This window comes from Microtus pennsylvanicus, chromosome 2 (genome assembly GCF_037038515.1).
Source record: "Microtus pennsylvanicus isolate mMicPen1 chromosome 2, mMicPen1.hap1, whole genome shotgun sequence".
Classification (NCBI taxonomy): Eukaryota; Metazoa; Chordata; class Mammalia; order Rodentia; family Cricetidae; genus Microtus; species Microtus pennsylvanicus.
This window is the reverse complement of record NC_134580.1, coordinates 140,742,424-140,766,252: the sequence shown is the minus strand read 5'-3', so window position 1 is coordinate 140,766,252 and position 23,829 is coordinate 140,742,424. Positions and strand designations below refer to the sequence as shown.

Here is a 23,829-nt window from a genome sequence, read left to right as displayed (position 1 = left end):
CAGTTACCTGAGTGTCGTTTTCATTTCACTGCCCGAGCTTTGATCCCAGGGCACCGAGGTTCATAGAGTTGAAGTCTGTGGCCAGGATGTGACGTGGGTGATGTGTTGGCCACAAGGCTTATCCCTTTTTCACCCCATTTATCTCCGAGGTTCCCAGTGTGGTGATCCAGGCCGTGAACCCTCTTGTGGTTCTCAGTGTTTAGTGCTTCAGCCCCCAAAAGACAGAATCCTGTCTTTAAAAAAAAAGAAGTAATTAATTAACCCGGAGAGGGGAGGAGGAAGAGAGATGCATGCGTGTGCCAGCCGCTGAGCGTGTGTCCTGTCTGCTTGCTCCTTTTCTGTTATGAACAGTACAAACCTGTCTGGACCATTCGGGCAGGAGCAGTAGGGTCTGGCAGGAAAGGAGTCCGTTCGTTGTCTCATGGTGGTGACCGGAATGGCTGTCAAGTGGGTGTGGATGGCTCACCGACCTCAGGAATAGTAGGGCACATACGGGCCATGTGTCTGTGGCTGCCCTTTGGCTGCTGTCTAGACACTTGGACCCACCCTGGCTGTCTCCACAAGGAAAAGAACATTCCTCAGGAGATGAGGTGGGGCATTTGGAGAAGCTCAGGACTTTCATCTGGAGTTGGTTGTGGGGGCAGGGGGCAGACTCCAGCTGGTTCTGGGATCTCAGAGACAGATAGTGATTGCTGGAGAGGCCAGGGCTAGTGCGCTACCCCCCAGCCGCCTCTCTAGCCCCCAGTTGAAATGTTGTTTTGATGCATTTATTCTGGTGTGGGTGTCTTTGTGCTACAGGATATGTATGGAAGCCAGAGGACAGCATGTGAGACCTGGTTCTTCAACTCTGTGGACCCTAGGATCGAACTCAGGTCCTCAGGCTTGACAGCCAGCACCTTATCTTCTGAGCCATTTTTCCAGTTCAAGAATTTAACATATAGCATAGGTTTTCCTCAAACCAGATGAAATCTTACTGTCTCAGATTCCCAAGTGTTAAGGCTTTGTTTTGTTTCTTTTTTTGAACTGAGATGATTTTCTGTTGCCCAGACTAGTCTTGAACTGTGAGCCTAAGGGAGTAGCTGGGATAGCAGGCCATATGTCAGTCCACTTAGCTTGGACTTGTTGTTTTGTTTTGTTTTTTGAGACAGGGTTTCTCTGTGTAACAGTCTTGGCTGTCCTGGAACTTGCTCTGTAGTCCAGTCTAGCCTCATGGCCTCAAACTTACAGATACAGAGTGCCCCCGCCCTGTGTGTATTTATTTATTGAATGTGTACACATGTTCCATTTTGTGTGTGTGTGTGTTTGTGTAGATCAGAGGACAACTTTTGGAAGTTGGTTTTCTCTTTATTCATTGTGTGGGTCCTGAGGAAGGTTTGTGGTGTGTGTGTGTGTGTGTGTGTGTGTGAAGGCGCCCACCGAGCCGTCTTACCGGAGCTAGTTCAGACTTCTCAAGTTCCATTCAGATACTCCGTCCGCGGGGCCTTTAGGCTCTCTGGATTCTATCAGCTGCTCTTCCCGTGTAATCACTTATTATTAATAGGCTAGTTCCCGAGTCTATTGCTTCCTTTATATCATCCCTGGCATTTTCCAGAGCTCTCACTTCTCAGGAGACAAAGCCTTCCTGCTTTCAAGATGTCAGGGTGACATTTGTGTCCGAGGGTGACAATTTGCTGAAAGTTATCCAGGCATAAATCACAAGCAGCATCCAGCTTCCAGGAGCGTTGGCACAGTGAAGGGTTCGTGAGTTCTTACCCGTGTCTGCACACAGCATCATCTGCATGCAGCATCCACACACAGTATCCGCACATTGCCTCATTGGGTTCCATCTCGCTGCTCTGATCTGTGCTTTCCCATTTCACAGTCTTGGAAACTGAGACTCATGATGATGAATGAAGTAGCTAAGTAGGACGCAGGGGCCTGGTTTTGTCTTTTGCTTTAAACCCCCAAATCAAACCCCTTCAGGGCCAGCAGATATACCTGTGGTGGCTGCCAGCATGGGGGAAATAGAAGGGGGTTACTGGGTGGGTAGGGGTGTTCTACTTAGGGCTCAGGGCCAGGAATTGGGCTCACTCGCGATGCCTGCTGGGATTGCCCCACCCTTCTCTTGCAACGGCAGCTCAACTGCAAACCAGTTTCTCAAGGATGGTGCATGAACCCGTAAACTCCTGTCAAGGGGACAGAAATGGCCCACGGCTGTCATCTTGCATTCTCTGTGCAAGAATGGTCACAGTGTACTTCCTCGCAGGAGTTTGGCATTGTGTGAGTCAGACAAGGCCCGGCCTCATAGGCCGGAGACTGGAAGTCTAAAAAGTAGTCTGGTTCACTTCCCCACACAGAGGCTCCCTGGTCAGGCCGCTTGCATCTCGATCCTGCTGCGTGTACATTTTGTGGGCATAATGGCGGTGTGCAGCTGTGCTGTGTCTGCCTGTGTCACCAGCCAAGGGACCGGTCCCCTCGGAAACCAGGCACAGATGTAGCGGAAGCCCAACATACTAAAATCCCAAACAGTGTCCTTCTTCCTGAGACTCGCTTGGTTTGGATGTGTTTACAGAGCCAGGATGCTGGAGGATCTACAATTAGAGCAATTTGCTAACTAGCTAGCCCCAGACCTTAATTAGCACAGGATCCTCTGTCTCTCTCTTGTATGTAAATTGAGACCTTCACAAAGAGATTGTGAGCACGTGCTGTGCGGTGAGGTGAGGGACCCTCTGTCATTTTTCAAGAGATCTCTAAGAAAACAGAACCATCAATACTTTGAAACCGCGGCTGCAGAAGCTCCCGGAGGTTTTCTTTCAAGAGACATTAATAGTTTGAACTGTCCTGACTCTGACATCCCTGAGATCCCAGGAAGTGCCAGCCTGCTGTGTGTAGGGACAAGTGTGCGTGAATGAGAGAACTCTCATATTGTCCCTCTCCGTAATAAGGTCTAAAATATCTCAGAATGCCGAAGCCTTTTGATCATGACTTTCAGACTAGGAATTGCCTGCCTTCTCTTGGCAGGTGTTAGCTGCTGTGCATCTGTCCTGCTGGGCGTGCCCATTGGAGTTTCCCTTGTGTGTGTATGTGTGTCCTTTTCTGTTCCCATACATAGTCATATGGGTGTGTGACATGTGTGCATGTATGTGTGGAGGTAGGTGGACATTAGGTATCGCCTTCTTTTTTATTTTTCTTGAGACAGGGTTTCTTTGTGTAGCCCTGACTGTCCTGGAACTCACTCTCTAGACTAGGCTGGCCTGGAGTTTACAGAGACTCTCCTGCCTCAGCCTCCTGCGTGCTGGGATTAAAGGCGTACACCACCACTGCCCAGCTCTTTCTCAAATTCTTGTCTAAATTTGAAACTCACTCATGTATCCCCGGCATAGCACAATGGTCTTCAGACAGTGTTTTCAGGTTTTTTTGTTATTTTATTTTATTTTGTTTTTTTGAGGCTCCTCTCTTTGACATACAACCCCATCTGGCTTAGAACTGGAACTCCACCTCAGCCTCCTGCCTTGATGCTGCTGGGGTTACCAATGCGAGCCACCGCCCCTGGGGAATGGCTCCTGTGCTGACGGACTGAGAGCCAGCAGATGATAACGGGTGTGACATTTTCAGCACTCAGAGATATTTCGCTCTTGGAGCCTTGTCTGCCTTTGTTTTGGCTTCCGAGAAAGTAGATTTCGTTTTTAATTTTTTTTTTAAGTTATATTCTATGTGTTTGAGATTTGGGGCTGAGTCCTACTATGCTACTTGGGCTGGTCTCAGATTTGTGGACTCATAGCCCAAGCACTTTGTATATACCACATGAACTCTGGACATGGGATCCTACTGTCCTAAGCCTCCGAGTACCTGGGATTGTTCTACCAGGCTGGGCAGAGAGCATGAGGTATTTGGGGGTGAAGGTGGTAGTGGTGATACTGGGGCCTCTGCATGCTAGGCAAACACTCTTATTACATCACCAACCCAGCTTGTGTAATTTTCTTGCCCCCACCTCCCTAGTGGCTGAGATATACAGGCCAACCCAGCCGGCCAGACCTCTGTTGTCTGTGAATGTCTGTCTTACTTCGTTAATTTCTTTGTTGATGGACATTACGTAATATCTGCTTCAGATGCTGCCTTGAGCATCCTGTATGGAGTGTGTGTGTGTGTTCTTTCTGGGTGCAGAACCTGAAAGTGGGGTTGTGGGATATTGGCTGGTAACTGTGTTTGCTTCCTGCCACCCCCCCCCCCATTGTCTTATTGTGCAGTCCTGACACCCGCAGACTCCGGCTGGCCCTGACCTTCCTGCTAGGTCATTGCTCTCCCCCTCCCTCTCCCCTCTCTGCTTCCTTAGCAGTTGACCTTTCAAATCTCCTTGAGCCATTTTTGGTTCTAGGACCTTTATGCATATTGGACTTTTTCCTTTCCAGACTTTTTTTTAAGTTACATTTTATTTATTCTGTGTGCACATGTGAAAACCAGGCAGCCGACTTGTGGACGTTAGTAGTTCTCGCCTTCCACCTTATGGATCATCTGGATCACGGGGATTGAGCTCAGGCTGGTGAAGCTTGGTGGCAAGGGCCTTTATCTGCTAAGCCATCTCTCTGCACCACCTCTCGACCCCCTCAAGGTTAAGGCTTAGCTGAGACTGAATCCTGCCTTTTGTTGTCTACCATCGTGCCTGCCCCCACCCACACAGAATAGACTGAATGAACTGGACTTTGTCTAATGGCTGGAACGTCTGCCCTAGATCATGAAGCCAAAGCAGCCTTTCCACTGGAGAGATTGCCGTCTTTTCTAGCAAAATCTAGTGCCTGCGCTTAATTACTCGGCTCGGATAGCTGTGCCTGAAACGCTTGGTCTCGCTGCATGCCTCTTCTCTCTTGTTTTTTTTATTTTTTCCTCCCCAGAGATCATTGGTGCTGTCTCCAAAACACAATCCAGTCTCTCTCTCTCATTTATGATGAGGCTCTGGAGCAAGGATTTAAGGCCTTCAGTGCCCAATACACTTGTCCCTCCTGTGTCTCCCTGACTGCCACGAGGGCCCCTTACCAGCAGGGAACTCTCCTGCTCCTCCTTGTAACTCTTCCGTGTTGCTCTCTGAGGACTGCGTTCCCCTTCCCACTTGTGTCTCCAGATACCAGGTTGCGTGTTGTGTCGTGTGTGGGTTGTGCCCCCCCCCCCAATTCCCCATCCTTTTGTTTACACCTGTACCTGTCTCTTGGTTTGCAAGAGACATAGCTTAATGGCTGACCAGATGTTAAACTCTGGGCCCTGGGTTCAATTCCCAGCACTGTAAAACTTCCTTATAACCCCCCCCCCCAACATAAACAAAATCCAGATGAATTAGCAGGCTCCTGTAGGCTCCAAAGTCAAAACTGCCCTTGAAAGATCCCTAAATTACCTACCAAAGGAATCAGCTTTGATCAGAATTTCTGTGTTTTAGAGAATTGATGATATCCAAGCCAGATGAACGGAAGGAGAAAAGGCAGTCCAAATCCACATTCCCAGGCCTCGGCGCTCACTGTGCCGTGGAGTCCCTCAGGCACATGGGAGGAATGGGTACTTTCTCAAGTGTCCTGTCTGCCTGTGGCAGCTACCGATTATGTGTGACTGTTGGGATTTGCATGAGGAGAATCATTTTTCTTTTCTCAGTAGCTCAAGCCACAGCTCAAGCTCCATGCCTTGTGCTCACGGGCTAAATACGGACTTGAGTGATGGACAGCGAGGTGCAGACAGGAGGCGGCCGTCCACCGTCACTGTGGAAAGCTACGTTACAGTGCTGTGGCCACCGGGGATTAACAGACTCGTGAGCCCTGTGCTGGGTGTACAGGTGGAGACCAGGTCAGGGATGGCAGGGAATGAGCAAGCTTCCGGTCAGTTTGTCTTGTGCTTCCTGTTAGAGTGCCCTTTCCCCTTGACTTTCCGAGTTGGCAGGGCTTGGTTTACTGAGATCTTAAAAGTAGTTCCCAACCGTGGGTGGTCTGGATTGAGTAGACCATTTCTGGCCCAATAACGGGGCTCCCCCTCCCATGGCCTGGTCTGATCCCCTCCGGACCTTGGGTCCCTCTCAGCTCTCAGACCTCTGGGCTTCGTGTGACCCTGCCTGCTAGTTACCCACCCACAGATCCTTAATCCTCTCAGCAGCTTGGGGATTGTCAGCCAGAATGGACAGGACTAACCTCAGCATTATGAAGGCCAAGGCGGCAGCGGCAGGAGTTCAAAACAAGGCTGGGCTGTATAATTATGGAACCCTTGCTCAGTGCTGTGGCACACACCTTTAATCCCAGCATTCTGGAGGCAGAGGCAGGCAGATCTCTGTGAGTTCGAGACCAGCCTGGTCTACAAGAGCTAGTTCCAGGACAGGCTCCAAAACCACAGAGAAACCCTGTCTCGAAAAACCAAAATAAATAAATAAATAAATAAAAATCCAGGCCTTTTATTGGGAGGCAGAAGCAGGTAGATTTTTATGAGTTTGAGGCAATCCTGACCTATACAGTAAGCTCCAGGCCGGCCAGAGCTATGCCATGAGACTCTGTCTCAAAAATAAACAAAACATTTTTTTTTCAAGATTAAAATTTACACTTTAAAATTACGTGTGGGGGGCATGTGTCTGCATGTGGGTATATACACATGATTGCAGGTACCTGTGGAAGTCAGAGGAGCTGGAGTTACAAACGGTTATGAGTTGCTGTGTGAGTTCTGGGAATCGAACCCAAGGCCTCTGAAAGAGCACTCAGCGTCTAACCATTAACCTCTCTCTTCAGCCCCTTATCTCGGAGTTTCTTTAACCCCGTCTTGTGATTGCTTCTGGTCAGACATACATCTTGCGGGCACCCATCAATCAGGCTATGTGCCCCACACTGGGCCTGGCCTGCAGGGCAGCCACACTGAGACTGAGCTCGTGAGACAGATGGGTCAGTGCCTGACAAGTCCCAGGAATGACTGTCATGGAGCATAAACACCCCCACAACACGGGGACTGTGATGAGGAGCCAGCAGGCTGGGGTGTCAGGGAAGGCCCCTGGAGGTGACATTCGAGCCACAGGCTAGACTTAGCTACTGTGGAGAAGATTGGGTACAGAACATTCTAGATGGAGGGAGGAGCCAGCTGAGTGCCAAGGAAATATGGCTAAGTGACAGGGAAGAAGGTGGTCAGGGACGGCTGGGGCTAAGGGGATTGGATAAGCAGAACTGAGCATAATGGCATGGGGTAGGAATGATCTCTCATTCTGTAGCCCAGGATGGCCTAGAATTTCCTGTAGCCCAGGATGGCCTAGAAAAGTTCATGAAGATCTCCTGACCTAGTCTCCTGAGCCTTGGAATCACAGGTGTGAACCATGCCGGCTTTAGGTTTGACATTCTGAATGAATAATTAGAAGCTGAATCTCAGAGAGGTGAAAGTCACAGGCTGCCTGAGGTAGGACTTCTTGCTGGCCTGTTCTCTCTGCAAGAGCCTCTGAATGTGCAAGAGTGCACACAGGAGGAGCACACAGGAGGAGCACTGGCTGACACAGTGAGGGAGGAGCACACATCCAGAGGAGCACTGGCTGACACAGTGAGGGAGGAGCACACATCCAGAGGAGCACTGGCTGACACAGTGAGGGAGGAGCACACATCCAGGGGAGCATTAGCTGACACAGTGAGGGAGGAGCACACATCCAGAGGAGCACTGGCTGACACAGTGAGGGAGGACACACATCCAGGGGGAGCACTGGCTGACACAGGGAGGACACACATCTAGGGGAGCACTGGCTGACACAGTGAGGGAGGAGCACACATCTAGGGGAGCACTGGCTGACACAGTATGGGGCATAGGAGAGTTTCAAGCAGGCTAGGAAATCAATCAAGTCCTGAGACGCCTGGAGGGGTTTGGAGCCTGATTTTGTGGTACCGTGCCAGCCAGAGAGGTGATGGGGCACAGCAAGTTTTGGGGAACCTGGTTTGAGATTTCTGAGTCTTTCCCCTGGCTCATAGTACCGCCATTGGTCGTTCTCTGTGCATTTGCTTACTGTGCCCACGTCACACATGGAGACCCCAGCAGCTACAGCCGAATTCGCCGGGGCTTAGAGAGATCAACCCGGCTCCTGGATTCAAAGCTCTACCAGGTGGCAGAGCCTGCCCCCCCTGCAGCGTGCCATGTGCTGTGGCCATTGGCAATCAGAACCTACCCTAGGCAGCCAGGGTCCTCCAGGGAAGGAGGGTGTTGGAATGGCACCTGGCTGTGGTGCAGGCTAGGGTGGCTGCATTATGTAAATGAGTTCCTGCCTCAGATTCATGGGTCTCCCACTTCCTTTCCTGAATTGAACTATATAAGCACTACCACTGACCCAAGTACTGGCTCTGTGGGAATTTCCCTTCCCCACCCCTCCCCCCACTGCCACACACACACACACACACACACACACACACACACACACACACACACACACACACACGGTTTCTCTGTGTAACCACCTTGGCTGTCCTGGAACTCTCTGTAGACCAGGCTGGCCTTGAACTCACAGATCTGCCTGCCTCTGCCTCTGTATTCCCTGAACCTATTAAAAAAAGGCTTGGGGAGGTGGGTTAGTGAGTAAAGTGCCTGTCACAAAGGTGCCACCACCGCCCAGTTCTGGAGGAATTCTTTAGTACCTTCTCATAAATAATAGTGCTGACATTTGGTAAGAGCGTGGGCTGCTCTTGCAGAGGATCTGGGTTTGATTCCCAGCAGCCACATGGTGGCTCACAACTATTTATAACTTTAATTCCAAGGGGTCCAGTGTCCTCTTCCGGCCACTTGTGGGTACCAGGCATGCATATGGTATATGTGCCTCCCTCCCCCAATGTACTATAAATAAAATTTAAAAAAAGCAGCCTTCGCCTAAAATGAGCTACTTTGAGGAAGAAAGAGAAATTGCTCCCTGGCCCTGCCCTCTCTCTAGCCTGTATTCATGGCCCCTGGTCTTTCTCCTGCCCATCAGGGACAGTTTGTCCTCTGGGCTCCAGTTACCGTATCCATAAAGTGGACACACTCAGAGTCCGCTTTCTGGCAGAGTTGTGGTGAGTTGATAAATATCTTTGGCACAGCACTCCCAAATAGTAAGTGTTCAGTGGCTATTGCTACTATTGTGCCTGTCTGGCTGCACTCCGGAGAGACCAGAGCCTTCATTTTCCTGGTTGTCTCACTGACTTCACTGGCTGCTGTAGATGACGCTGAGGCTTATGGGTAGCTCATTGGAAGCTTTCAGGTACCAGGGCTTCCCAGCTTCAGCAGTGCTGGATGCCTTGGATCCAGTCCCTCTGTCTTGGTGACTGTCTTGAAGGATGCCACACATCTCCCCACTCTTAAATGTCCTTGACCCTTTGTGACAAGGAAAAATGTCTCTAGGTTCTGTCAAATCAACCCTGGGGACCCCTTTAAGAGCCACTGCCTTACACTCTTTTGTACACCTGAACTCCTTGGAAATGACACCTAATTGCTGGTGTTCCTTGCCTCCTTGTACTCTATGCTGAGGATGCAAGCGTGGTCCTCACCACTATGGTGAGTGTTCCATATTGTAGCCATATTCCCTGAAGCTAGTAAAAGAATATTTCAAGGGGTTGGAGAGATGGCTCTTATGCTTTCTTTTGGCATACAGACATACATGCAGATGTACATACCTAAATACATCTTTTAAAAACACATTGCAAAGGCTGGGGAGGTGGCCTGTAGGTAAAGTGCTTGTGGCACAATCCTGAGGACTTGAGTTCAGATCCCTAGGACTGTGTGATGCTGGGAACTGTTTGTGCTACAAGGAGGTTGTTCCTGCTGTGAGGTTGGAGTAAGGAGGGAGGCAGAGACTAGAGAATCCTGAAGCTTCTGGGCTAAGTAGCTTGGCACACACAGTAGCAAACAAGAGACACAACCTCAAACAAGTGGAGTGTGAGATTCTACGCATGCACAGACACACACACATACCACCACCACCACACACGCATGTACGCACACACCACACACGCATGTACGCACACACCACATCCCATCATATTCACACAGCACACATGTACACACCACATGCATACACACACACATCCCACAAATAGCCAAGTGTGCAAACACAATTAGACAAGCTGAATCCCCATTTTCTGGTTTTAAGTGTCCCTCCAGGCCACAACCTCAGGGTCCCTGTGGCCCCTGTATTGCACTCCCCTAAGTTCCTGACCTTTCCAGTAGGATTTCCTACCGCCCTCACCCAGGGGATTCCTGCAGTCCATTGTCTGGCTGCCCCTCCCTGCTGCTTCCTGTGTTTGGCTGCTCCAAGCCATGCTGCAGGGCAGGCCTCACCCTGAGAGCTCTAGGGAAGGCCTGCATCCCTCTCACCAGGGTTATCCGGGCAACTTTCCTCATCTCTAGTCACCTTGCACAGAGAAGAGAAGGCAAGCTGCCTGGAAGGCCTGTCTCTTCCCTCTTGTTTTCTGGCATTTTCCTTGTCATCTTTAGGGTGATTCTTGAAGTTTGAACCCTCCATGCTTTGGGGAGCAGGGCCTGGTTCCCAGAAGCCCTGCTTTCTCTATCTGCCCCCTTTTCTGGGGTAACTTTATTTCCCTTTTTTACTCCCAGTCCACTTCTTGGCTTCAGCCGCTGCGACACAGAGGTCGCCTTTTGTGTCTGAATAGCACTCCATTGCTGCAGTCCTCCCACTGCAGCCTGCGAGCTACAGGCAAGCCCGCAGGGGTGCGGTGCCGTGGGGTGTGTGTGAGGGGGATGGGAATGAATGTGCAGCTGGGTCCCTGTTCCAGAGCCAGCAGTGTTGGGAGGGCCATAGGACCTGAACAGGGCGCTCACTGGAGGTAGCCTCAGGACTAGGAGGCTGCGGTGGGGATGCCAGGCCCACTCTTCCTCTCCTACTGTTGGAAGGAGCTTGACATTTTCCTGTCGGGAAAGCACCAGGGTCCTGCAGCAGCTGAGGGTGAGGAAGGCCCAGGCTACAGTCACTGTTCTGGTGATTGAGGGCTAAACACAATCATCTGGCGGCCTCTTTTCTTGGATGGTAGCAATTTCTGTTCTGCTTGGTCTTTTTGGTGGTTTGCCTTTTCCATATTGATTTGGTGCCTATAGAGGGTGGAGGCCACCGTAGGCGTGTGTCTGCTAGCTTCTCCTGTGACCCAAGGAGCCTCATGGCTAGAGGGAAATGGAAACACGTAATAAAAAAATATTAAGAGCATGTTCAAAATGCAAGCCACCTCCCTTCTCCCACAGCCACCCTGTCCTCAGAACCGTAGCGATTGCGTGTATTTATCCCCGTCTACCATAATAAATGGCTCTTGGGTGCAGCGCGTGGACCACTTCCTGCATAGCCGTGCTACTGTCGAGGGTGATGAATTAGATCCAAAGCCTGAGGACACTAGGCAAGGCTCTGCCTGCCCTGTTGCAAAGGTGTCCTTGTGCTGCTGGGCGATCTAAAGTGTCTAAGATCAGAGCTGGCCTGGAAAGTGGTGACTCTCAACTTGTACTCTCTGCTTCCTCCTCCCCTTGGGAGAGGCCGCCGACGAGCCGGAAGCAGGAATGTCTGCCGGGAGCCTGCCTCTGTCCTCTTTTGGAACAGAGGGGCTAGGCTCTCTGAGTGACCAAGCTGCCTCTATGGCAGGTAAGTACCTACCTTCTCTGCCATCTGGACCTCACTTCCTGGTGTGGAGGCCTTCAGGTGAAGTGACATTTTGTCCTAAGTTGAGAGTGACCTTTCTCCCTCTTCCACCCACTTCCTGGTTCTGGGTGAGAAGCTGCTAGGCCCTGCTTCCTACTGAGGCCGAGTGCCTTTGGCTCCAGCGCTGGCAGGCCCATACAGGCTGGTCTCTGAGGGCCTGCCTACCTAAGCCGTGCTTCCTGTGAGAGTGAGGATCGTTAAAGGGGCTCTGGCCGTGCACAGGGTCCACCCCCCCCCCCCACGACATCCTTTGCTAGAGGTCCAGTTTCGCCCCTGCCCCCCTCTTCGCATCTGTTTTCTGCTCACTGCTAGGAGGAAGTTCTGGGCTTTTGTTTCTTTATGATGTAATTACCCAGTGGGGAGCGCCAGGGATTCCTGGGGAGGGAGGCCCTTTTGGGTACCTGCTCTCTGGCTTTTGGAATAGCTTTGGAAATGATTAACGAGGGGATCGCTTTGCCACTTCTGGGAGAGCTGGCCGCGGGTGGTCCTGTTTGAAGCCGGCAGCACCGAGGCTGGTAGTGACTAGGAATGCTGCCTCTGCCAGCCCTGGGTGCTCCAGCTGCTGCTGACCCAGAGGGCTCCGCGGTGTCCAGGACCGCGCCAGTGTGCGCAGAGCAGCTGTAGTCACGGCCAGGACTCATTTTGCTTTCCTCTTGCTAGAGGTCATCTTTTCATTATTTTCAACCCATAGGATTGATTTAGGATGCTCTTTGGAAGAGAGCTAACTCCCTTTAAACTAGGTAGTGATGGGAGAGGAGGAGGGAGGAGGATGTATGGAGAATCTTTGTTTCTTATGAAAGAACCAGGAGCTGGAGAGAGATGGCTTGTCGGATAAGAGTGGGTGCTAGGAATTAAACCTAGGTTCTCTTGAAGAGCCGACCAGGGCTTAACCGCTGAGCTCTCGTCCCAGCTCCCTTTTTTACCTTTTTTTTTAAACGTTGTTTATTGGCGTGGGGCCAGCCTGTGCTGTCACCTTTGTCCCCCTGCTCTTTGCACCTGGGCACCAGTGGCCTGGCTCTCTGCATCATTAAGGAAATTCAACACCCACAAAAACACACAAAGCTTCCAACTTCTAAGCTTGGTGGCCCCTTTCCCCAGGGAAGAATAGCTTCCCGTGAGTTGTGTCACAGCATAGACCCCAGAGAGCCCTGACTCAGGCTCTGGACGTGGGTGTGTGGGGGGTGTGGGTGGTGCCTGGGGTGGCAGGTTGCCAGGCCGAGGTGGAGATGGGAAGTGGGGTTGGGGGATGGGGTTCAGGAGTCTCTAATCTGTAGCATAGGGTAGGTTCTGATGCAGCCTGGGGGTGTGTGGGGGTGGGGTGGGCGGGGGAGTGCTCCCAGAGACTGCCTTAGAGAGGATGGCCTCCTCTGTGAGACTCTGCTGGGGTCCTTCCGGTCCCATTGTCTCCACCTGCAGTTGAAAGAGCTCTGAACCCCAGTCAGCCGCCCTCCCCATCCCCATCTGAGGACTGTACTCCTTGGGTGCAAAGACCTTGTCCCACAATAGTGGGGAATGGAGTCACTCTACTGCTTGGGTTCAAATCCTGACCCCAACAGTTGGTAATAGCTGCGCTGTCTTGGGTAAGTGGGAAATAAATTCGAAGCAGTTTGAACAGGCCCTCACTTGTGGCCAGGTTATCTTGAGGTGAAGTGTCCCTTAAGTCAAAGGACATGCAGGAACTGCTGAGCACGGTTATTTCTGGAGGTTCACAGGACAAGAGCTCTGGAAGGATTACATCACATGCTTAGCTCTTAATACCCAGGAGAACACTTACTGAGTCTTCAGGGAAATGTCACAAGGAGGGTAGGCTTCTGGTGCCTGTTTCACTCCAGGCTGTGTTCCTGAGTCACTGCGCACACGTCTCCTCCACAAGGCAGCCCTGCTCCTCACCCACGTTAACACATTTAGAGCCAGACGTATTTTGAGGGGCGGTGGATTGAAGGCAGGAAGTTGGCACAGGGCCAGTAGGGCCAGCCTAGTAGAATCCTGCTAATTCAGAGAAGGTGAAGAAAAAGACCAAAACAACGCCCTCTTGGATGCAAGGCGGACCATTTCTCAGGGAGATAGCCTGTGGTGGCTGTGTGTCGTCACTCCAAGGTTATGGATGAGATATGCTTAGCAGAGTAGCCTGGTCAGAATCAAGTCATCAGAGAAGAACAACTCTGACTCAGCTTTTTGGAAGAGTTCCTTATGGTGACTTCATTACCATGATGACAGCTGGGTTACTTCCCTTCATTGTACAGTCACCGGATGCCGGGTTCTCGACGGAGCAGGGAGGTGTTTAAGCTGCAGGGCTGGCCTGCCGTTTGGTATTCTGAAGAATAAGTCTAATGGCATCTTCTGATTTTTCTTGCTAAGAGTCTTTTTTGAAAACTCTTCCTTGAGGGCAGCTGGACGTTTAGCTCCTATATACACAGCTGCTGGGCTTCCCTAAGCCCCAGGGAGAGCCGGTGGTTTATAATAGCGAATAGAATTGAGGCCATCTGTTTGCCTGAGACAGGATCTAACTCTATAGCTCTAGGTGGCTTGGAACTTGCTCTGTAGACCAGGCTAGTCTCGAACTCACAAGAGGTCTGCCTGCCTCTTCCTTTGAGTGTTGGGGTTAAAGGTACAGGCCACCATGCCCAGCTTGAATTGAGGTTTTATGGTTTGCTGAGACAAGGTTTGAATGCTCAGACCTGGGTGATGGTGAGACAGACCAAATGGAATTCAGTGTCCCTTTTGTCCCCCTTAGGCTGGGACAAAACTCCCTTGTCAGGTATAGATTGCTCCCCCTCCTCCTGCCCTATTCATTTTCATGTATGCAAACTTACACAGCTCAGGGTACCCTAAATTTCATGGTCTGATTTGGAAGCAGTTTCATGGTGTTTTTCATAGTTCCACAGAACAAAGTCGTAGATCGAGGTAAGTTGAGAGTGTATCAGTGGGGACATCAGAGAGGCGGGTGCAGAGAGATGGGGAAGCTCTCCTATAGGCCACAGATGCTGTCTTCTGACGTTCTCACTCGGGGGTTGGTGTGAGCTAGCGGTTTGCCACATTAATAGACTGGAAAAGGTTTTTCTCTATTGGCCACAGGCTGTTAGTTTTGACAGAGAGGTGGCCATGGAATGGTGAAATGGCTTGAACTAGCCCAGGATAAGATGGTCAGCCTGTGGACTTGCATCATTCCAACCTCTCCACATCACTGTTTCCAATCAGTCTGTGCAGACAGCGTTTCTTTTCAGGAGCTCTTGTTCACATGCATGTACCATAGGGCACGGCTCCAGGAGCTGGTACCACCGAGAGCAGCCGTGGGAGCAGGTACCACAGAGCATAACCCCAAGAGCTGGTTTTCTCATTCTCCCCTGTGGGTCCCTGGGATGGAAGTCAGGTTTCATGCTCGGCAGCAAGTGCTTCTATCTGACTGCAACTCTGTTCTTTCGGACAGCTCTGTGAAAGTCCAGGAAACTGTATACAGGGGGTGGCAGCATGTACTTCCTGGATCTTTGAGGTGCTCACCTGGAGCCATTCGAGTGAGGACTGCTGGCTGCCATCTCTCTCTTTCCCATATTGCAGATGGGGCCCTGAGAGGAGGCTTGGGGTCCTTCCCATCTAATCATGGAGTCCCGTAGCAGCGCAATCTATGAGATTTCTGTGTGTGGGGGGCTGACACTTGCACCGCTCCCCACATCTCAAGCATGTATATACACGGCAGCCTCTCAAACCAGGGATCCCAGCCCTTCCCCTGATGGCTGCCCATTCCATGGGTTCCAGGTGAGGCCCAGTGTTTGCATGTTTTTTGCATATTTTAAGTGCTGCTGGTCATAAGAACCATAGCCCCCTAGGGATTCTGGGGGGGGGGTGAATACCAGACCACCCCAGCCTGTCTGAGCCTTGTCCCTCAGGCTGCACTGCCCTGGTCCAAGATGCCCTACCCCTTTCCTAGTGGGCTGTTTTTGTTGTCAGTTCTTGGGGCTCTTAATGGGGCTGAGTTTGGCTGAGGGCTGAGGTGTTTCCAAAGCCAGCTCAGAAACCCGGAGACACCCTAGAAACTGCCTCTTGTCTCCCATTGGCAAATCTTCTCTCAACCTAACCTCTAGTGGAGAGTCTGTAAGCCCCGCCTTCGTCTGGTCAGTTTCTGCTTTGGATTGGCCAGAGCGTCATTTCTTGTGAGACATATTCTTGTGAGCCCCAGTCCCCTGCATTAAGTACTTAGGCTCTGACACTTGAGCCGAGTTAATGGCGTGTGTTAGATGCGTGTAGAACAAACCCCAAACTCCTTCCTGAGGCCTTCGTGCCCTCGGCATCCCAGCCCTCCCCCCTTTATCCATCTGTGACTTCTGTCTGGAATGCCTGCCTCTTTTACTCATTATTGCCTTTTGCCTGCACCTGCTGCTTTTCATGTGAAATTGAGCCCTCTAAATCCCTTTCATTTCCCGTACTTTGATAAAGTCATCTGGGTACATGATGAATATGGTACACTAGAGTATACGTTGAAAAATAATCCCTTCCCACACTCCCTCCTCATGAGCCCCCGCCCCCAACCTAGCTGGACTTTGGCATTTACCCTGGGGCAGTCTAAGTGTTTTGCCTCCTTTTGGGGAGGGGTGTGTTAGCCTCCTGGTTGCACTAGATGTGTTGTTTTGTGACTGAACCTGGGCTGGAGATGGTCAAGCATCAGTCCATGGCAAGATGCTCTGGTGCTGTTGCTGGGCCTGGAGGCTTGTGCCTACTAGGCAAGTGCTTTGCCACTAAATGGCACCCAGTGGGGGAGGGGTTGAGATTGTGTGACACTCTGTTAGCCAGCCTGGTCTGGGACTTGGCAGTCCTGCTCTTCTTTCGTGTGTGTGTGTGTGTGTGTGTGTGTGTGTGTGTGTGTTTGTGTGTGTGTGTGTGTGTGTGTGTGATAGGCTTGTGTTGAGGTATGAGAACAGCCTTGGGCGTCAGCTCTCTCCTTCTGCCTTGTCTGAGAGAGTCTCTTGTTTACTGTAGTATACAGCAGACTAGCTGGCTGGCCCTGAACCCTCTGGGATCCTCCTGCCTGCCTTACATCTTGCTGAAGGAGTTCTGGGATTCTAGATTCGGGCAACCCTGTCTAACTTTACCTGGCTTCTAGGCCCTGAGCCTCCTGCTTGCGCGGCAAGCACTTTACCTATTTAGGCAAGCACTTTACCTATTTATCCGTCTCCATAACTGCACCACAACATTTTGAGACAGGGCCTAGTTCACTGGCCTAGAACTTACTATGGCAACCAGACTGGCTTCAAACTCACAGGCCTCTTGGCTGTGTTCAACATTCTTCTTTTAAAGATATGTGTTTTTCCTACAAGTGTGTTTGTGTACCCTGTGTGTGCAGTTCCTACAGAGGCCAGAAGGTGGCACTGGATCACGTGACAACGGAGTTACAAATGGATGTGGTCCACCATGTTGGAGCGGGGAATTGAACCCAGGTCTTCTGGAAGAGCAGCCAGGGCTCTTCACGGCTGAGCCCTGTCTCCATTCTGCACTCAGTGTTCCATTGTTTGGCTGCCATACATTAAACCCCTTCTCTTGGTGGTCACTAGTCATGGCAGTAAAGGGCAGAGTTGAGACGGAACATCTGCTGACATCGTAGTGCTCTGGGGTCCTTTTCTGCTTCTGTGACTTCAGTCCCTCAGGGTGCGCCCTGTCCCCAAGCTAACCCTCAATCAAGCACGAGCACGAGCAGGCTGTGACTCTGAAGGGGAATTATGTGTGGATAGAGGTGGAAAGATGGCGGGCTGAGTATAGAACCAAGGGCAGCTAGCCTGGAGTGGGGTGGTACTTCTTAAGGTGGACACCAGTGAGTGTTCTTTGTCTTGATGCCTTTGGAGGAGGTGGTGGTTGGGTGGGGCCTGAGAACTTTCCTGGGGGAGGGGCTGTCTTAGCTGAATGAATGTATAAGCTTTGGTGGCTCTATTTCCTTAGAGTGTTTTTCTGCGCGCCTTGATTTTGCTGTTGGGCGTGGTATGGAGAAGTGTTTCTTGGTTGTAGGAGCAACATCTCTGCCTGTGTGACTACTTCTTATAACTTGATTTTCTTGTTGCTATGACCAAATACGTGACAAGCAACTTAAGGAAGGTAAGGTTTATTTTGGCTTCCATCTTGAGGGGATATATAGTCTACTATCTTAGGAGGTCCGGTGGTAGGCGGCTTCATCTGTGGTGGTGGGGGTGTGCAGTTGGGCTCCTGAAATCTACTCACCTCCTGAATAGGAAATAGAAAGCTGACAGGAAGCAGGGCCTAGCTCAAAAATGTCAAATCCACACCTAGTGACCTATGTCCTCTGGTGAGGCTCCATCTCCTAAATATACCGCGGCTCCCATAACATCGCCACCAGCTGGTTGCCAAGCGTTGAAATACATGAGCCTGAGGGGGTTTTTCACGTTCAGACCACGGTCATGGCCTTGTCATCAGGGCTGCAATAGCGAAGGGGTTTTGTTTAAGTAGTTGGTGTCTTTCCATGTGAAGATAGTTGATCAGCTACACAGCTGTAGCAGGTGCCATGGGGTCTATGGCCTTGCTCTGTTGCCTTGTTTTTAAGAGAAGCCAAAGATCTAGATGTTTTGAGGCTTCTCCTTTTGTGTTCTTTGGCACCAAGTTAAGAGTTTCCATAAATGTTACGTAGGCTGAAGAAAGACCCATTGACCTGAAGGAGGAGACAGATAGATTCTAGGTGGGAAACTCTTGACATGTCACTCGGAGTTTGGGGACAGGATGACTGTGACTGTCACCTCCACACCCTCTCCAAGTGACCCAGGTCTCCTTGACAGCTTTTCAAACACGGTCTTCTATGTCTTTTTCAGATCCTGGCTCTACAGAGCGAACGGCTCAGAAACGGAAGTTCCCCAGCCCTCCACATTCCTCCAATGGCCATTCGCCCCAAGACTCCTCCACAAGCCCCATTAAAAAGAAAAAGAAACCCGGCTTACTGAACAGTAGCAATAAGGAGCAGGTAAAAGAGCCACCGCGAGTGGCTTCGGTATCGGTGGGATGGGGGCCAGGCAGCAGTGGTGCCGCTTGGGTTCGTGGCATCGATGTAGCAGGCGGCCTAGCGCTAGCTGTCATCTACATAACGGGGCAGCTCACAGGAGGCTTGAGCAAACAGTTTTTTTCAGCGGGGTTTCAGATCTGTTTTGGGGATAGAGGATAGATGGAGCTGTGAGCCAGACTTGGGGGGTGGTCATTGTTTTTGGAACAGGCTGGAGTTTTTGGTGGTCTCCCAGTTTTCCTTCTCTCTGGGCTAAGACAGGGGACTACTGCGTGCCTGAGACCATTTTCTCATCTGTAAAATGTTGGTCAGCGGGGGAGAGACAGTGCCGTGTCTAGCTTTGGTCACGTGTCACTGGCCTTTTCTCTGCACTGCAGACCCGCCCTCCTGGTAGCCAGCAATGTCAGCTGCATGGAAAAGGCTGTCCTCTCGGATTTTATGTAAAGAATCTTCTAGCTTTCCATCCTCCGGTGCAGGCTAGGTAGTCTGCGGATGTGAACTGATGAGAGGCCCCGAGAATGGACTGGGTAGGGTGTCTGTCCCCTCTGTGACTGTGAGGCCTCCAGTGCTGGTTCTTCCATCTGTTCTGTGTTTTATCACGGTCTGGAGTGGGCTCTGGGGAGCAGGGGTCGAATTAAGTAAGGTTGCTGCTTTTCCGGGAAGAGGGCTCACAATGGTTAAATGCCTGAGGCCTCACATATGTGTTTCTGAGCGTAAATCTATTTTCACTCTCGAAATTATATAGCGAGCATGGCCAGCTCAACCTTGGCTTTGCGGCTTTGGGCAGTTAACCTCTTGTGTGCGATTAGCTTTCCTATTCCCAAGATGAGGATTGTGCTGCTGTCCAGTCCACACGGCTGCTGGGAGCACTGATTGAACACCATTAATTAATGATACAAACAGGGCGACAGAATTTGAAAAAGAAGTCTGACTCTAGCAATCTTTTTCTCCCCCACCCCTCTTTTGTAACCCTGGTTGGCCTGGGACTCTGGCTCTAGCAAACTTAAGGTCTCTGCACATAACAAACCCCCCCGCCCCCCCCCCCCCCCCCCCCCCAGTATCTGAAAAAGCATTGTAGACCCACAGTGTCTGACATGGAAGCCACAAACCATGCGTGGCTCTCTTGGGCAAGAGTGAATGAGAAACTGAGTTTTTCATTCTGTTAGAAGGCACAGATATTATTATTTTGGAAGGGCTGTAACTGTCTCTGGTAAACGGGAGTGCAGAGGTGTTCCCTCTTCAGGGTCTCAGGGCAAGTGGGGTTAGCTTTGCTTGTCTGGCTGGTAAATTCTGGCCCCTGTCACCTGGGAGCCATTATAACTAGTAGGAGTAAAGACTCAAAAAGAAACACAGGTGTCATGGCTCAGTTTGTAAAGCATTTGTCGTACAAGCTTGAGGACCTGACTTGTGTTTGAGACAGCCTAGAACCTATGTAAAAATGCCCAGTGTTTGCTTGTAATCCCAGTGGTGGGGAGGTGGGCACAGGGGAATCCCTGGCGCTCCCTGGTCGGCCAGGCTAGCCTACTTAGTGAGTAGACTGTCTTAAGGAAGTGGAGGGCCTTCTCAAAGGATGACACCTGAGGTCATCATTGTCACCTCTGGCCTCCACACAGTCATGAGCTTACGCGTGTGTGTCCTTGGGTCTCTGAGAACCGGCTGACTTTCTGTTAGTGGGTCCATGTGAACATTCTTTTTTTTTTAAATATTTTATTGTTTATTATGTATACAATATTCTGTTTGTGTGTATTCCTGCAAGCCAGAAGACTCCATTACAGATGGTTGTGAGCCACCATGTGGTTGCTGGGAATTGAACTCAGGACCTTTGGAAGAGCAGGCAATGCTCTTAACCTCTGAGCCATCTCTCCAGCCCCCATGTGAACATTCTTTCCTCCCTTTCTTATCCACATGTTTTCTCAGCCAGGCTGTGGCCGTCCACACCTGGCATTCTAGCACTTGGGAAGCTGAGGTTAAAAGTATCAGAGTTCAAGGCTGTCCGAGTCCCATGGGAAATTAGAGGCCATCCTAGGCTTCATAGTGAGTTAGTGGCCAGCCTAGGCTATCTACCTAGCAAGGCCTAGTCTTACATAAGCAAATCTTACATAAGCAAATAGCGGAAGCCACAGTCCACGGCCCATCTCCAAACTTGCCCATTGCAGCCGTGTTTCAGCTTCACGTGGGTGGTTATTGCCTGTAACTCTGTCACTTGTCTTTATCATTGGCCTCATAGACGTCAGTGTCATGCATTGCTGTCGCTCAGGGTTTGACAGAGAGTGGGACTCCATGGCTTGGGTATGGGAGCAGAGGGGCAAGGGTGAGGAGACAAAGGAACTGACCTTGCCTCTAGGCCTCTAGGGATTTGTCAGCAGGGTTGCAGAAGAAAGACTCTTGCTCTACTCTAGGGCACATGACCTAGCTCCCAGGATCGGGGACACTGACTGTGTAATCAGGTCATCACACACAGGCTTTCTTGGAGCGCCAGTTAGATCTTCAAGAGGGCTTTGGGTATGTATTTTCTATGGTTGATTGACGGGGAGATTCTACTCACTAAGCAGAAAGAAGAGTCCTTGCCCTTTGAATCCTTGGTTGTTTCTAGCATAATGGCATTAGCAGAAAGGGCCAATTTTCATGCACGCTATCAAGGGATCACCAACTCCCATGGTGTAATGATTAACACTCTGGACTCTGAATCCAACGATCCAAGTTCGTGCCTCCGTGGAACCTGTTCCTTGAGGAAGAGACCTGGTCAGTCATCCTCATCAACTTAGATCATGAAACTCAATATAAACGAGTTGCCCGAGAATGCTTCAGCATTGCCAGGAGCGTGTTTCACCCTTTTCACTGTCAGGGGGATCACAGATAGTTACTTATTTAGAGATTGAGTCTCATCATGTAGCCCTGGCTGACTTGGAACTCATTATATAGACTCATTATGGCTTCATGCTCACGGACACCCCCCTCTCCCGCCCCCACCTCTGTCTCTGGAGTGCTGGAGTTAAAGTGTGCACCACCATGCCTGACATACATTTATCCATCCACCCATTTATCTCTCTATCATCTATCCATCCATCCATCCATCCATCCATCCATCCATCATCCATCTATCCATCTATCCATCTATCTATCTATCTAGAGACAGGGTTTCTCTGTGTAGCGTTGGAGCTTGTTCTGGAACTTGCTCCGTAGACCAGGCTGGTCTCAAACTCTCAGCGATCTGTCTGCCTCTGCCTCCGGGATTAAAGGCATGAGCCACATTACCACCTAGCCATGCCTGACTTTTAAAAAGATTTATTTATTATTTTTAAAGTTTATGTTATGTGTGTTTGCTTGCATGAGTTTATGTGCATCACGTACGTGCAGGGGCCCTTCGAGGTCAGATTTCTTGAAACTGGAGTGGTACGAAGTGTGTGCAGCCATGTAGGTGCTGGAGTTTTGCTGGCCTGTTCAACCCTGCTACTTACTATCCTTAAAGATTTATTTCTGAATTTTATCTGTATGAGTTCTGCCTGCATAGATATACACACCCCACTTGTGTATAGTGCCCATAGAGGCCGGAAGAAAGGTGAGGGATGCCCTGGAACTTGAGTTAAAATTGTGAGCGCTGGGTGCTGGGAACTGAACCCAGGCTCTCCCTAAGAGCAGCTAGTGCTCTTAACCACTGAGCCACCCCTCCAGCCCTTTGCTTATTATTCTTAGAGAATCTGGACTAGACAACATCTGCCAGGTGTAGTGTGGATGAGAACATCCCTGGAGTGAGTGTTAAGCTGACCTGGGGCAGGAGCCAGGGAATAAAAACATTTACTCTGTAACCTGCAATTATCCCCTTGTCTCTGGAGCTGTGCGCTTTGCTGGAGGCCGGTTACATACTTTATGTGCGTGTGAGAGAGAAATCAGAATTCATTTTACCTGAAATTGTTGGCTTTTCCTTTTAAAACCTCCACATTTGTTACCAGGTTGTTTTTCTTTTCTTTTTTAAGCAGAAAACCGAAACAGCCTATTAGGGGAACATGATTGACAGGGTGACTTTCTCTGCAGCCACTGACGCTCCTGGAGTGGGGGGGGGGGGGAATGAAGGGGGATCCCTGAAGAGAGTAGAGTCACTTGGCTGTCCCTTTGGTCCTGAGGATATCCACTTGGGGTGAGGCAGATAGGAGCCTGGGGGAAACTGAGCCATTAAAGAAACAAAAGCAATAGTAGAAATGCCCGGTTGGGCCCAGTGGACCCTCGTGTCATATTAGGTTACACTGAGTTTTGGCTTTACTCTTCTGTTATTGAGATATGGGGTATTGCTAAATCATAAGGCTGCCTTGAACTTGCTTGCCACAGTACATTATTATTATCTTTTTTGGGGGGGTGTTGTTTTGTTTTTTGAGACAGGGTTTCTCCTTGTAGTCGGGGCTGTCCTGGAACTCACTCTGTAGACCAGGCTGGCCTCAGACTCAGAGATCCGCCTGCCTCTGCATCTGAGTGCTGGGATTGAAGGCGTTGGCTACCACCACTGCCTGGGAAAAAAAAAATGTACCATTTACAGAATGTCCCAACAATGATATTCCTCTGTGGGCCACCTGTACCCCTCCAGTTGAACTGAAATAGGGAGATTAACTGGCGATGCAGGAAGATGGAGCAGTTTACTTAGAAGAGAGATTTAAAAAGATTGATTCCACAGATGAGCGAAATAAGTCCCTAAGGCGCTCCCTGAAGGAGCGTGGGAGGACCAGACAAGTGTGCAGAGCACTGACTCGTCCTAGAATCCGGGAAGAACGTGGGCGGCCTGTAGCTCTAAAGCTGGAGACGCTAGCCCAGTGTTTCTCAACCTGTGGGTCTAGACCCCTTTGGGATCAAATGACCCTTTCACAGGGCTTGCCTAAGAAAATCGGAAAACACAGATATTTACATTACGATTTGTAACAGTAGCAAAATTATAGTTATGAAGTGGTAATGAAAATACGTTTATGGCCAGCACAACATGAGGAACAGTATCAAAGGGTTACAGCATTAGGGAGATTCAGAACCACTGTGCTAGCGAGTCAGATAGAGACATGGGTGTGGCTCTGTGTGCTGTTAAGCCCTGGGCTCAGTTCCAGGTGCTGGAGGGAAAAGCAGTGATGGACGTGAACACAGAAGTCTGGACCTAGTGAGGAGGTTTGTTTTTTTGGTTTTGTTTTTTGAGACAGAGTTTCTCTGTCCTGACTGTCCTGGAACTCGCTCTCTAGTTCAGGTT

At 50.3% G+C, this 23,829-nt stretch overlaps 1 protein-coding gene across 30 annotated transcripts in view; it reads left to right on the top strand.

Moving 5' to 3' along the window:
• The window catches only part of Zmynd8 (zinc finger MYND-type containing 8), a 97,332-nt gene that overhangs the window by 14,294 nt on the left and 59,209 nt on the right, over nucleotides 1–23,829 (top strand). For 24 of the 30 annotated variants that reach the window (XM_075963087.1, XM_075963095.1, XM_075963089.1 and 21 more), the window contains exon 3: nucleotides 18,427–18,575. In XM_075963087.1, coding sequence (XP_075819202.1) covers nucleotides 18,427–18,575 — 149 coding nt within the window. Of the gene's footprint in view, nucleotides 1–11,442; nucleotides 11,567–14,504; nucleotides 14,528–18,426; nucleotides 18,576–23,829 lie in introns of those variants that run through there. The other 6 variants (XM_075963076.1, XM_075963070.1, XM_075963098.1 and 3 more) reach the window with 5 other exon arrangements.